Below are 14960 nucleotides of genomic sequence, written 5' to 3' on the forward strand. Positions count from 1 at the left end.
CATTGTGGCAGTGAGTTGATTGGCTTGATTAAGTATTACTCTATTGTGTCTCTTCACTAGACCAATTTGTCAGTCAATGGTCAGAATGTGCATATTTTTGGATTTTCTTCACAGCAAAATCTCACGACACAAATCTCCACTGTCAAACTCTGTCCCCCTCTGTTGTTACTTAGGAACCACCTTTTCCTATTTGAAGAAACTCCCATTTCTGTATTTTATTTTTTTTTTACTGCAGATGTTATTTAAATACTTAATGATACAAAGACGCAAGCAGAATTAATGAATAAAAATGCTTCCAGACAGGAGCTAAGTGTTGTTCTTCTTGTTGTAAATAGCACAAATTTAGCTGGAAGGAAACAAATTTAATTTTGCAAATTTCCTTGCAAAATGAAATGCCGAGTTTCACTGCAAATTCTATTTTGCATGAACCATTTTGGTTATACCTAATGGCCACATATCACAAATAAAATGTGAATTTAAAAACCAGTTCAGCATGACTGTAGGAAGAGATAAAGAGCTGGTGCCATGTGGGGATTGTTGTGTGTGCTGTATTCTTTTCAGATTACTAAGACATGGATATATAACCACAGGGACCATCATTTATAGAGTCCTGTTAAATTGGCTGGATCGAACAATAATCTATAGATTGAAGAATATGGAACTGGAAGTTGTTAAAGATATCAGATACATTGCCTTAGCCCTCAAAGTATGGAGCACTTGCAGTATTAGTGTTCTGAAGATCACCACCTACTTCACTCAAAGAAACTCATATTAGTAACATACAGTAAATATGTAATTTTTACACTTCATTCAACATAAAGCACCTAAAATCATTGCCTACCATTAGGCCTCAAAATTCCAAATGTTTTGCATATTACTAAATAAAAAACAAGCTTTATCAATGAAATTTATGATACTTTAGAATATCTTAGATCAGCATTTCCTAACCTCTTACATTACAAGTGGGCTGCGGCTGACCACAATGAAACTCTACTCCCAAAACTGCTCCAATGATCGCACTTGATTCACAACGGCAGCATTGCAGGTGGATCACTGTCAATCTTTGACAGCCTCCCCAACTCCAGCTCTGATAATCATGTTCAGTTCACCCAGGAGGAAATGCATTGATGATTATGATTGATTCATTTAATGCTCTGACTCTCAGAGGACCGTGCTGGAAATCCCCATTTCAATAATTGTGTTCAATTCACTGAGGGGGACCACCCCACATCCCAGCTCATGCTAAATTCATGGAGGGGGAACCCTCGGTAGTACACAAACACACTGGTATGTACAAAAAATTGGGTCACAACACCACAAAAGTTGGGAAACACTGCATTAGATCATTTGGTATGATGGCTCTAAGTTCAAGAATAAGTTTGAAAAAGCAGATACTGTATTTCTGCGCTGGACTGGCACCCTGCCCGGGGTTTGTTTCCTGCCTTGCGCCCTGTGTTGGCTGGGATTGGCTCCTGCAGACCCCCGTGACCCTGTAGTTAGGATATAGCGGGTTCGATAATGGATGGATGGATGGATACTGTATTTAATACAAATAAAACAAAACAAACATTTCTACAAATTTATTGAAAAATATTCAGATGGTTCAAATAGTTAACATGCATTTAAAGTAATTGTTACAAGATTCTCTGATATCAAATGTTAGTATTTTACAAAGGTCTTGCTCCAAAATTGTTTTTCATCCCTTGTATATTTTTTGAAAGTGTCCAGTTGTTCTGTTTCATTTCTGTTTGTCTTGTTTTGTAATTGCTGTGCTGTTCCATATGCAATTTGCTTCCCTGTGAAATCTCCTTTGTTAGATCCTCCACACTGCCTGCCTTTGAGTACATCACAGTAATCACACTGATCAAATTAGAGGTTTGCTAACCAGAAATAATGTTTCTAATGTAAAAGAGCAGGACAGATTACATCCCTGCCAAAGGGCTGATTTCAATCCACATCACCAAATAAAGGCACATGGGGCAATGCCAAGCCATGTGGTCACCGAGAGACATTTGTTTTTGGCTTAGAGATTATCAGAGCAACATATTGCTTGTGATCTTTACAGATCATTACTTCAAAGCAAGTTTGAAAGACAGTTTTCTGGAGAAACACCCTTGGACATAGTGTTAACAGCTAGCAATGAAGAGAGAGCGGAGTGTTCTGATGCTTCACTGGTGGCTTGGATCCTCATACATATGATATGTTAACTGATTTTACATTTGTTTATTTATTTTTATACTTTATTACTTATTGGTTTAATTTTTTTATACATTGCATGCTTTACAGATCAGTTGCTACTATGTTCTATGATTGAGGCAGAGTGTGGATAATGGCAGGGCATCTGGTTTTATCATATCTGTTGTTTTATTGTGTACTTGGAAGGTGGATGCTTTGTGTTCTGTATCATTTCATTCATTGCATGTTTTATTTATCGTGTTCATTTTTGAAGAGTAGGATAGGTGTCAGAGGAGCTGGTTTTATCTTCTGTACTATTTTGCTGTGCTTTTTGTTCATAAACTGCATCTCAGCTCTTGATAGAATTTAGCAGCTACTTATTTCTTAGTCCAACCAAAAGCTGCTGATCACCTTTTTGTGGGAAGAAGGCACACACAAACACTTGCAGAATATGTTTTTGTAATCTTTTTTCTTTATACGTACCAATTAAGAGTAATTATAATCATCTAAATCAATAAATAATAGCATATAGCAATAATCAGTACACTATATGATTCCAAAAATGCTGAAATTTCTGAAGCTACAATTTCCCATGTCAGTTACATTGTAAACATGGAATTTAAAATGCAGAACTGCAACTGTGACAGTCCAATAGATTTGAAAGTAAGAAATAACTTTGAAACCACACAAATATTTTGAAAACACCAGTTTGAAAAAAACTAAATATACTGTACTGTACTTAACTTTTTATAAATAGTTTTTGAAAGACTTCACATTTATTTACATTAAAGTTCCTTTTGAGGATGAATCCATTTTTGATGTTAAGAATTTATTTTATTTTATTTTGGGTATGTGCATGTAAAATATGTGCTTAGCTATTTAATTAGGTGTCACATTGCATCATTGGGCTCCACCTATTTAATACAGAGGCACATAGCACTTTGTTATCCAAGTATTGGATCTTTTCTGAAAAGCAAAGTTTATGGTTGAGATAGTTACAAGGGAAGAACCTCAAATTTTATGTCTCGTTTATTGACCAATCTGCTTGTCCCTTGACTGTGCTTTTGCTTTACCCTTAATAGTGACTTCCATATCCTTTTTTCCTTCTCTTAACAATAAATCTTAAAATATCAGTTCCACACAGTTTTTCACTACATTTTTCCACACATTAACTCATATTTTTACTTTGTCCATGCTCGTCAGTGAGAATTATGCTGACCCTATGGAATCTGCTAATACACCAAGTTTAATGTAATTTGGAAGTAACATAATTAACAAGTGTTAAATAAATCATACATAAGTGTAACGGAACAGCAGTTCAAACATTAACAACTGCAGGCTCTAAATTTTATTTCAGTTTTACCATATGCTTGAAACCCTGGACCTTAGTGATTTTGTTTCAATATAATCAGCTCTGGAAAGACAATGGATGCTGTCACACACATGTGCTTAGGAGGCAGTCAACAAGCCATGAGGTGAGTGAAATATGATGAAGAGCTGATTTATGGTACTAATGTCTCTCCCTCTCTCTCTCATCAGAACCAAAGAAGGTAAATAATCCTGTTTACTCACCCGCACCACTTCCGGATTCACAAAATGGCTGCCCAACGTCACTTTTGCTTTTTCCGTCGCTTCCGGTCTCCCAATAATGATGTCACTCCTGGTTTCTAATAATGGTGTCACTTCCGGCACCCGATGATGATGTCACCTCCGTCTCCCTTTGATGACGTCACTTCTGGGCTCTACTCTATGCCATCACTTCCATCCAAAAGTCTGTGATGTCATTTCCTGCCACATGACATCTGACCACCATTTTTTGTATAAATAATTCCATCTTTCAACTGTATTTTGTCAACTGCTCAGGTTTTTGATCATTTTTTCATTGCTTTTTCATAACGTCCGCTGGACACTATATGGGGTAATTCCCCAACTCTTTTTGCTTTGTGGAACTCCTTTATTCTTTATTACAATGCATATCAAACTAGCCACAGTTTCTCAAGATCTTTTTGTTTAATTGTCTGTTTTTGTTACAGTTTGGGGCAGGTGGTGCTGTTACTAGCCAAATATTTTCATGAAAGTATGCTGTCTATCTTTCATAGATTACATCTTGCCTGAAGAAGGGCCCTGAGTTGCCTCGAAAGCTTGTATATTGTAATCTTTTTAGTTAGCCAATAAAAGGTGTCATTTTGCTTGGCTTTTCTCTAGATCATTCTTCAATATAAAACAGATTCATCCAGTTCCCTATATGCTTGTCCCTGAACAGAATGGTTTTGAGAGTGAGCTAGAAGAATGGATGAAAACCATAGAAGGATCATTAGCAGGAGATCAAAAAGTATGAGCATCAAAGACAACACAGACAAAAATCACATTAAAAAAATGAGCAAAGAAGTTGTTAGGCAAAATTTCATTAGCAAAAGATTTTAAAAGAGTAATTAGGAAAGAGTTTTAAGGAAGTGAATTCCAGGAGGACGTTTTAACCCGCCTCTGCATGCAATGGCCTCAGAAGGCCTGTTCCAGACAACATAGAGATCCAAGATAGAGGCAAGTGCGAAATCCAAGAAAGTGACAAAACAGTCCAAAATATTTAACTATCAAAAGGAAAGGATAATCACCACAAATGGATGTCAGAATCCATCCATCCATCCATTTTCCAACCCGCTGAATCCGAACACAGGGTCACGGGGGTCTGCTGGAGCCAATCCCAGCCAACACAGGGCAGGAACCAATCCTGGGCAGGGTGCCAACCCACCGCAGGACACACACAAACACACCCACACACCAAGGCCAATTTAGAATCGCCAATCCACCTAACCTGCATGTCTTTGGACTGTGGGAAGAAACTGGAGCGCCCGGAGGAAACCCACGCAGACACAGGGAGAACATGCAAACTCCACACAGGGAGGACCCGGGAAGCGAACCCAGGTCCCCAGGTCTCCCAACTGCGAGGCAGCAGCGCTACCCACTGCGCCACCGTGCCGCCGATGTCAGAATCAAACTTAAAAAAAAAAACAAATGAGTGTCTGATTAACAAAATTATTTAAAAACATAAAAACTCAGGTGCTCTACCGTAATACATGTAGTTCTTTGTCAATTATTGCCTGTGCCTAAAAGATCATAAAGACCATTAAGACAGACTTCTATATAAAAAAAGATTCCATAATAAAAACCTGATGTGTGTGTAAATAACATTTTCACTACAGCAAACATTTTTAGACTGGGGACTTCAAATTGTTTCATTATTTTGAAAGATGTTCTTTTGCAGTCTAGAAAAATGTAATGTTTCTGGTGGCTAATATACTCACTCAGACTGTCTGATAGCAGAGGCTAAGAGTCGAGACAACACTTTAACTGTTCTGTGTGTGACTAATCACCAAAATGCACCAAATATTCTCCTTGGACAGAATACGCTTACAATGTGAACTTAGAAACAAATCAAACTTACAGTACAAACACATCATAGCAGACTACCTCTCCCTTTCTTCAAAATCAGTTGCCAAAAAGAGAGGGGTAGTGATAGTTGGGGACTCAATCATTAGGGGGATTGAAGCGCAGGTGTGCTCCAGAGAGAAAGAGAGTCTTGCACGGTGTGTTGCCTTCTGGATGCACAGGTGGGGGACCTCCCTGGAAGGGTGGATAGGCTCTTGACCAGAGTGGGGGTGGATCCAATTGTCATTGTCCATGTTGGAACAAATGACATACATTAGGGTCGTCTGTCAGTTCTGCAATCCAAATTCAAAGAGTTAGGTGCCAAGCTGAGGAGCAGAACTTGCAAGATAGTCTTCTCCAAAGTTCTGTCTCTGCCACGTGCCAGTCCAGGTAAGGTTGAGGAGATTAAAAGGCTTAATGCGTGGCTCAAATCTTGATGCAGGGTAGAAGGGTATAGGTTTATGGGGTATTGGGACTCCTTTTGGAACAGATGGGACCTGTTGCGCCATGACGGGTTACATCTGAACTAGAGGGGCACCAATGTATTGGGGAGGCGTATGTGTAGGCTAGTCGAGGATTGTTTAAACTAGGGAATGGGGGGGGGGGGGGGTGGGGGAGGTTTAGTGAGTTTAGGACAGGCCAGGTTTAGATCTATATATGGAGGAACAAACAATGATCTAGAAATAAAAATGCATAGTAATGTAAATTCTAAGCAAACATTTAAATGTAGAAGGAGTAACACATTAAAAATAGCTTGCCTTAATGCTAGAAGTATCAAAAATAAGGTAAGTGAGTTGGAGTTGTATGTAGCAGAGCATAATTATGATATTATAGCAATAACGGAAACCTGGCTAAAAAACAAAGATGGGGATAGGTCTGACATGGAGGGATACACATTTTTAGGAAGGATAGACAGAACAGAAAAGTAGGTGGGGTTGCTGTTTATGCCAAACAGAATTTAAATGTAAGTCCTCTTCAGTTGGACGATGAGCCCCATCTTAGTGAGGACATGTGGCTTCGCCTGGAAAATATTAGGGAAAGAGGTCTTATTTTAGGAGTGTGTTATAGACCACCCAATTCAGACAGTAATTTCAACACACATCTTTTTAATAATATCAAAAAGGCAAGTTTACAGGGAGATATTATAGACATGGGGGACTTTAATTATCCAAATATTAACTGGGATAACCTTGCAGATGGAGGAGCACAAGAGCAGGAGTTTTTAGAAGTAATCGGTGACTGTTTTTTAACACAGCATGTTAAAGCACCAACACAGGGTGAAGCCTGTCTGGATTTAGTATTTTGTAATAATCAGGATAGAATTGAGGGTGTAGAGGTTTTTGAACCATTAGGGTCAAGTGACCATAATATAATACAATTCTCAGTATTATGTAAGAGTGCAGATGCAAAGACTAAAATTGTTAAGTTGAACTTTGGTAGTGCAAATTTTGAGCAGATGCGACAAAATCTAAGTAGGATAGACTGGGATAAGCTTTTAAGTGTGGAGACAGTCGAGGAGCAGTGGAACAGGTTTAAAAAGGTTTTACATGTAATGCAGGACAGATACATACCCAAATTTGGAATTAATAGGAAATTAAAAAAAGCTCCACGGTGGATTAATAAAGATTTTAAAAAGAAGTTGCAAAGGAAAAAACTGCTTTATAAGGCATATAAGACTAATGACTGCAAAGTGAATTGTACAGCGTATGAGAACATGAGAGCAACCATTAAGAAGGATATCAGGGAGGCTAAAAGGCAGTTGGAGAGAAATATAGCAGATAAGGCGAAAGAAGACCCCAAGAGATTCTTTCAGTATTTTAGAAGTAAAAGAACAGTCAAGGAGGAGGTCAAGTGCATCAGGAATAGTAAAGGGACATTAAAAGATACAGACAATGAAATAGCGGATGCCCTAACCTTACATTTTTCTGAGGTGTTTTTCCTGAGGTGCTCACCCCTGTTAGGTTCTGGTGGTGCCATCAGGGGGCGCTACCCAGAAGTGCTCCTAGGCCACAATTATGTGACACTGGAAGTACTCCTGGGATCCTGAATATAAGGAGTAGCGGCATCTCATTCAGGGACAGAGTTGGGAGGAGGGGGATGAAGCTTGCTGGAGGAGGAGTGGAGGTGGAAAGAGTGAGAAAGAGAGAAGAAGAAAGAAGACAAAGTGCAGTTTATTTGCTGTGCTTTGTACTGTGGTGTGGTGTGGGGAACAATTGGGATACGTCTCCACTGTAAATAAATGTGTGCTGTACTCGACTTGTGCTAGGGTCTGTCTTAGTAGGTGTTGGGGAGCTAGAGAGCCCCTGGTAGTCACAGTTTATATTGGGCTTCTTGGCTGCAGAAAAGAGGCAGGAGAGAACTGGTATATGAACAGTATTGGGGTTTTCTTCAGTACTGGAGCTTTTATTCAAACAAAGAGCAAACTGGGAAACTTCCTTGTTGTCTGTTTTTCTGTCTTGCTCCAGCTCAATTCTTCAGATTAAAAGAACTCGAAGGCATCTTCTTCGGGAGGATTCAGCCGCAGAGATACAGGCACAGAGGCTGGAGCAGAGCCAGATGTGATATGAACAGGACAGAGAGAGAACAGAACAGCAGGTGAGGCCGCTGACTTTAAACCAGGGGTGTGCAAAGCCATTCCTGGAGGGCCGCAGTGGCCGCGGGTTTTTATTCCAACCCAGTTGTTTAATTAGAAAACAATCCTTGCCAATAATTACATTTCATGGCTTTTTAGTGCTTTAACTCTGCTATGTCAAGTCATTCTCAAATCCTAGATTTTTTTTTCCATTCTAAAGATATCCAAATATTTTGAAGTGTAAAACGGATGGGTAATTCTCAATCCTTGACTTTTTTGTCTTCTCTTTCCTTCCATGTATTTAATTAAACCAAATAGTGCATGATAAATACACACAGGCGTAAAGGGTAACAAGCAAAATGGATAACTGCTGGTTTCTTTTGTCATTTGCATCTTATTGCTAATAAGGAGCAATTAAAAACCAAGAATGCAGCTGTTTAAGACTTAAATAAGCAATAAGGGTTCAAAATCTTAACGAGGGAGATAACTAAAATGAAGCAGAAGTGTTTCTAGAGCAATTAGTGCTTCTTATTAAGCAATTGGGTTGGAACAAAAGCCTGCAGCCACTGGGGCCCTCCAGGAATGACTTTGCACATCCCTGCTTTAAACCCTCAAAGCATCATGTGATGTGATAAGTGTGTTATGTGGTAAAACACACAGCTTATCTTACATTGGCAAACATAGAGCTATTAGAGAGCGTGTTTATTTTGTGTTTAAAATTTGTTTAAACAAGTGTTTTCCCCATGGCTTAAGTAGCCCGAGAGAAGGAAGGCACAGAGAGTATGGTTACCATAAGTATACAGTTAGGTCCATAAATATTTGGACAGAGACAACTTTTTTCTAATTTTGGTTCTGTACATTACCACAGTGAATTGTAAAAGAAACAACTCAGATGCAGTTGAAGTGCAGACTTTCAGCTTTAATTCAGTGGGGTGAACAAAACAATTGCATAAAAATGTGAGGCAACTAAAGCATTTTTTTAACGCAATCCCTTCATTTCAGGGGCTCAAAAGTAACTGGACGAATTAAATAACTGGAAATAAAATGTTCATTTCTAATACTTGGTTGAAAATCCTTTGCTGGCAATGACAGCCTGAAGTCTTGAATTCATGGACATCACCAGATGCTGGGTTTCCTCCTTTTTAATGCTCTGCCAGGCCTTTACTGCAGCGGCTTTCAGTTGCTGTTTGTTTGTGGGCCTTTCTGTCTGAAATTTAGTCTTCAACAAGTGAAATGCATGCTCAATTGGGTTAAGATCAGGTGACTGACTTGGCCATTCAAGAATTTTCCACTTCTTTGCTTTAATAAACTCCTGGGTTGCTTTGGCTGTATGTTTTGGGTCATTGTCCATCTGTATCATGAAACGCCACTCAATCAATTTGACTGCATTTAGCTGGATTTGACCAGACAGTATGTCTCTGAACACTTCAGAATTCATTCGGCTGCTTCTGTCCTGTGTCACATCATCAATAAACACTAGTGTCCCAGTGCCACTGGCAGCCATGCACGTCCAAGCCATTACACTGCCTCCACCGTGTTTTACAGATGATGTGGTATGCTTTGGATAATGAGCTGTTCCACGCCTTCTCCATACTTTTTTCTTGCCATCATTCTGGTAGAGGTTGATCTTGGTTTCATCTGTCCAAAGAATGTTTTTCCAGAACTGTGCTGGCTTTTTTAGATGTTCTTTAGCAAAGTCCAATCTAGCCTTTCTATTCTTGAGGCTTATGAGTGGCTTGCACCTTGCAGTGCACCCTCTGTATTTACTTTCATGCAGTCTTCTCTTTATGGTAGACTTGGATATCGATATGCCTACCCCCTGGAGAGTGTTGTTCACTTGGTTGGCTGTTGTGAAGTGATTTCTCTTCACCATGGAAATGATTCTGAGATCATCCACCACTGTTGTCTTCAGTGGACGTCCATGTCTTTTTGCTTTGTTGAGTTCACCAGTGCTTGCTTTCTTTCTCAGGATGTACCAAACTGTAGATTTTGCCACTCGTAATATTGTAGCAATTTCTCAGATGGGTTTTTTCTGTTTTCGCAGCTCAAGGATGGCTTCTTTCACCTGCATGGAGAGCTCCTTTGACCGCATGTTGTCTGTTCACAGCAAAATCTTCCACATGCAAGCACCACACCTCAAATCAACTCCAGGCCTTTTACAGTATCTGCTTAATTGATAATGACATACCTTGCCCACACGTGCCCATGAAATAGCCTTTGAGTGAATTGTCCAATTACTTTTAAGCCCCTGGAATGAAGGGATTGTGTTAAAAAATGCTTTAGTTGCCTCACATTTTTATGCAATCGTTTTGTTCACTCCACTGAATTAAAGCTGAAAGTCTGCACTTCAACTGCATCTGAGTTGTTTCTTTTACAATTTATTGTGGTAATGTACAGAACCAAAATTAGAAAAAAGTTGTCTCTGTCCAAATATTTATGGACCTAACTGTATGCATATGCTGGGTTCAAGTCCAAATGTCTGTTAATGGCGCTTTCATTAGATAGTCATGTTTAAGCTAGTTCTCTGGCATTCTTAATATTAGCCTTGAATTTTACTTGCACTGAGTCCCATTTAAATATGTGTCCGGTCGAACTTGTATGTCAATCAAATCAGAGACCAAAGGTCCTTTCTTCAGACAGCATTGCGATGTTCATATATACATGTGCCTTGTGCCCTGTGTTGGCTGGGATTGGCTCCAGCAGACCCCCGTGACCCTGTGTTCGGATTCAGCGGGTTGGACAATGGATGAATGGATGGATGTATACATGTTGCAAGTGTTTTTGATGTTTTATCCCACATATACAGATGGATATGCATCACATGGTATGCTGTAAACAGTGTTCTGTGTCTCTGCTGCTGATTTCTTGGAAGGAAGGAAGGACCCACGCTGTCTGATTTACACACATGCCAGTTCGACCAGACACACATTTAAATAGGACTCAGTGCAAGTAAAATTCAAGGCTGATACTAAAAGTGCCAGACAGCTGGCTGAAACGTGCCAATCCAAAGAAAATGCCATTAATAGACATTTGGACATGAACCCAGCAAATGCAGGCTTGAAAAGAAGAACAAGCTCATAATAAATAAAACTTTATCTACATCATCCTCCAAACCCCACCTCATTAACCCCCCCCCCCCCCCCCCCACATCCACCTAACCTAAATGTACTTACAAAATATTGCTCAATTTTAAAATTATATAATCCCTGAAATAAATGACTTACATACATTCTATAGTTAACAAAGCCAAATTTAATACGTGAAGAACTGCATTTTTAGCTTTGTTTTCATAAAAATTAAAAAGCTGGTGCAAAGAAAAGAGAAATAAAACTGCCACTACCGTTCCTAGTATGAATACATATTTTCTCACACTTTTCATACATATATGGTTTAAACAAAAATAAGAATTGAGGAAATATACTTTGTAAGCCTTTTTTTTAAATTAAATATCTATCTGAGTCATCTAGTCACCTATATCAGTACTGTAAAACTGCCCTCTCCACAAGAAATTGCTTTCAGTATTATGAAGGTAATAAAATGAATTTTTCTATACTGAGCTGTTATATTTTTCAGCTTAATATTATTATGTTCTTATTTGTTCGCTTGTGATGTTGTGTACTCATTTTCTAGATTAGTCTTAGAAACTGTAAAATGTAATTACCCAAGAACAAATCAGTTTTGAAAATAGGTCTTTAAGATGTTTTTAAATATTGTAAAATATTTCTAATTGTTTTTTTGAAATGTTTTAGCTTTTAACATTTTTTTGTCTTTGTTTTCTTTTATTATAATTTTCTTTGGATGCAACTGAGAAGACAAATTTTGTCGCTTTACTGTGAATGGCACTATATAAAATAAAAATCAATTGCTTGTTTTTATTTTTGAAGAATACAGACGATACATATAAAGAGCTATTTAACAATTAAGATACTTTTGAAGTCTTCATGCCTTCTAGCAAGTTAATTAATGGTCTATTATTCATTACAGACTTGCAATGGATAATGAGAGCTACCTGATGGACTCTTATACTACTGTTGATGGGGAGACGGCGTACTCCGAGGATCAAGGAGGCTTGCAGATTCTCTGTGAGGATAATTTGCAGGTGTCTGGGGCCAACTTGACTGTTGTATTTTTCTTTCTGATCTTTATTCTTAGTTTAGCAGGTAATGGATTAGTTTTGTGCACTATTTTGAAATATGAGAACTTAACAAAGGTAACCAATATTTTGATAATCAATTTGGCTATTTCCGACTTAGTATTTGCTTTCTCTCTGCCCTTCTGGGCAGTCTCCATTTATCATCACTGGATCTTTGGGAGGTCCTTGTGTAAGATCCTTAGTGGTGTATACTTTATTGGTTTTTACAGCTGCATGATGTTTCTCACACTGATGACTGTTGATCGCTACTTGGTGGTGGTGCATGCAATATCTATAGCAAAGCGACGGAGAGCCTGCTATGCCTGGCTGATAACATCCATTATTTGGCTAATCAGCATGATGGCTTCCATCCCTGAAATGCTAGCCTCAGATGTTTTGGAATATGGAGAAGAAAACATAATGTGTGAAAGTATTAATGAGACAAATAAGTCTACTTCACTATTAGGATATTATCTGCAAATTACCTTTTTTTTTCTGTTCCCATTTGCTATCATTGTCTATTGTTACTGCAGGATTTTAAAAACACTTGTTACCTGTAAAACAAAAAAGAAACACAAGGCAGTGAAACTCATATTTTCTGTTGTTATTGTCTTCTTCCTGTGTTGGACACCCTATAACGTAATCCTTTTCATCATGTCCCTGCAAGAGTTTGAATTTTCTTTCCTGAAAGAATGCAATGTCCTGAAGAAACTGAACTATTCTTTTTACATTTGTCGTAACCTTGCCTATTTCCACTGCTGCCTCAATCCCTTTTTCTATGTCTTTGTTGGAGTCAAGTTCAGACAACATTTGAAATCTCTGCTCTACAGTATCTGCTATGGGCAAAGAAAGAGGATTCGCAGCCTAAGCTCTCAAAACAGCTCAGTGCGCAGCTCAACGCTGGTAGCCGACACAACATTGACCATTTTCAGAATGCACAGCAGAACAGAATGAAATAGACAATAACCTGGCATACTGCTTAAAGATTATGAAGGCTCTTTTTAAATGATGGTGTAACTGAAATGATTCCGTATACAACAGCTGTCTTTTTGAACTTTGCAAAATGATTTTACATGATTGACATCTCTTCGCTGGGTAAAACTTTAGGTATTGCAAAAATGCATCTATTACTTTTATCCTGTTATATAAAATGACCTTAATAAAGGCTTCTTCTGGTTCAGTGACACTTACAATGCACCAGTAAAGTGTTTTTTTCAATGTGGCCAAGTAAAATAACTTTGCTTTCTTTAGAATGTTCACAGGTGAGACATGTTTCTCTTGCTATTGAATACTTCAGCATAAGACCCGTGAATCCTTAAGTAATGCTAAATAAGAGCAAAGGCAGCCCCCATATTCCTAGTTTTACCCGTGTTTCAAAGGCTCTTAATATGCCACACTGCACAGAGATGAATAACCACCTCATTGGTGCTTTGTAAATGTTATTAAGACCAAACAGAGCCTTTCATAAGTTGCTTATTATAGAACAGTATGTGGCTAATAGATGGATTTTTGCAGTACCTAAACTAAAGTCTTACCCTTTATTGCTTTAAGATTCTCAACCATCAGCATGGCAATGATAATGCCTATTAATTTCTGTGTGAATTTGACAATCACCAACAATGGCTGATTGCATAATAACTTGTGAAAAAATCTTTTTTTTTTATACAAATGTTTTGTGGTTTAGCAAAAGTGAAAAGAACTGCTGACAAAATCATTGAAAATTGTGTGCTGGAATTATCTGGAAACCTTTTAAACTTGGATGGCATTAACATAATGGCTATTATGAATAAAACAAATACAGTAAGTAATAATAAAATACAACCTGTACCTTCTCTGGTGTACATGATTTATTAATCTGAATTTGCTATAGGAATTGTTTTACACATTTCCCACCATGCTCTTCTTTATATCTGAAAAATATAGTAAAGACCAGATTGAGCTACAAGGCTTTCTACTCCAGAGTGATCTACACTTTCAGTCTTCATTTATGATTACAATACTCAACAAGCATTTGGCTACTGGGATTCTTTCACCTGTACTTTAACAAATTTCACTTGCTGACTCCAAATCTGAAAACCGTTTTCATCCAGCATGTCCTGTTTTTTAGTTATGATGTTCCAGGTCTTGGACAACTAGGGTGACTGGACAGTAAAGGGGATGCATTTCAGCATTTAAGACATAAGTTCGGTCTCAAGAAAAGTGAAGCCAAAATTAAGGAAGGTGTTTTTGTTGGCCCTGAAATACGTGAACTGATGCTTGACGATGAGTTCAAAAGGGAACTGAAGCCTACTGATTCAGCACCCTCATTCGTGCAGGTTGTCCAGAATTTTCTTGACAGTCACAGAGCAGAGAATTATGCTGAGCTTGTGGAGAATATGCTGAAAGTATATTAGCTTACGGGAGCCAGCGTGTCACTGAAGATTCATTTTTTACATTCTCCTCTCGACTTTTTTCCACCAAATCTAAGTGATGTCAGAGATGAGTATGGGGAAAGATTTCATCAAGATATAAAGGTGATGGAAAACTGATATCAGGGAAAATTTACTCCGAGCATGATGTGTGACTACTGTTGGTTCTTACAAAGAGAGACGGATGTGCAGTACAAGCGCAAAAGCGAGTGCCTCCAACATTTTTGGGCACGCTGACCTCACTTTT

The 14960-nt window shown here is 38.4% G+C and overlaps 1 protein-coding gene across 1 annotated transcript; it reads left to right on the forward strand.

The window, feature by feature from the left end:
• The first annotated feature begins 4378 nt into the window (after window positions 1–4378).
• Window positions 4379–13895, forward strand: LOC114653631 (chemokine XC receptor 1-like). Its single transcript, XM_051929218.1, has 3 exons — window positions 4379–4507; window positions 8080–8196; window positions 12158–13895. The coding sequence occupies exons 2-3, from the start codon at window positions 8165–8167 to the stop codon at window positions 13257–13259; spliced, it is 1134 nt and encodes a 377-aa protein (XP_051785178.1). The 5' UTR covers window positions 4379–4507; window positions 8080–8164; the 3' UTR covers window positions 13260–13895.
• The last annotated feature ends 1065 nt before the right edge of the window (window positions 13896–14960 follow it).

This window comes from Erpetoichthys calabaricus, chromosome 6 (genome assembly GCF_900747795.2).
Source record: "Erpetoichthys calabaricus chromosome 6, fErpCal1.3, whole genome shotgun sequence".
NCBI lineage: Eukaryota > Metazoa > Chordata > Cladistia > Polypteriformes > Polypteridae > Erpetoichthys > Erpetoichthys calabaricus.